At 43.0% G+C, this 828-nt stretch overlaps 1 protein-coding gene across 1 annotated transcript in view; it reads right to left on the bottom strand.

The window, feature by feature from the left end:
* LOC109935601 (hydroxycarboxylic acid receptor 3-like) overlaps positions 1-161 on the bottom strand; it is a 5,702-nt gene extending 5,541 nt beyond the window's left edge. Inside the window, exon 1 of the mRNA XM_048594180.1 lies at positions 29-161. Within this exon, the coding sequence (XP_048450137.1) occupies positions 29-128 (100 nt within the window). The 5' untranslated portion in view covers positions 129-161. The remainder of the gene's footprint in view (positions 1-28) is intronic.
* Positions 162-828: the final 667 nt, after the last annotated feature.

The raw sequence follows: 828 nt of genomic DNA on the forward strand, positions 1-828 counted from the left end.
AAACTGAAGATCCATAAAGCAACGGCATTTCCAATAAATCCGAGGATGAAGGTTACAATTATTATTGGGGCATTATAGGGTGCATTAACTTCTTTGACTAAAGCACACGACGAAGTCAAGTTGCCCATAATAGGTAGTATTGTGGTAAACTCAGTCACGCAGCCACAGAAACGAGTCGATGAACTGAAAGAGCCACCCTTTTATATTGTACTTCCCCACGTTATATTACAGATTGGGGAGGCGCTTTACTAAAGTCATAAGAGTCAGACCAACATAGACCTGTACACTACGAACGCGTTCATGCAGAGCTGATATCCTAAATTAGTCTAGACCCAATTGGCACCATTTGGCCCATATCCCACTCAACCCTTCTTATTCATATTCCCATCTGGATACCTTCTAAATGTTATAATTGTACCAGCTTCCACCATATCCTTTGGCAACTCATTCCGGATACACATCGACGTCTGCTTGGGTCCCTTTTAAATCTTTCTCCTCTCATCTTAAACCTATGCTCTCTCGTTTTGGACTCCACTACCCTGGGAAAAAATATGTTGACTATTCACCCGATCCATGCACCTCGTGATTTTATAAACTTCTGTAAAGTCACCCCTCAGCCTTCAACACTCCAGGGAAAATAGCCCCAGCCTATTCAGCCTCTCCCGAGAGCTCAAACCCTTCAACTCCAGCAACATCCTTGTAAACTTTTTACGCACCCTTTCAAGTTTCACAACATCTTTCAAACAACATCGCCGGGAGACCAGAATTGAATACAGTATTCCAAAAGTCGCCTAACCAGTGTCCTGCACAGCCACAATATGACATCTA

Source organism: Rhincodon typus, unplaced genomic scaffold (genome assembly GCF_021869965.1).
Source record: "Rhincodon typus isolate 14 unplaced genomic scaffold, sRhiTyp1.1 hic_rhity00006754, whole genome shotgun sequence".
NCBI classification, from domain to species: Eukaryota; Metazoa; Chordata; class Chondrichthyes; order Orectolobiformes; family Rhincodontidae; genus Rhincodon; species Rhincodon typus.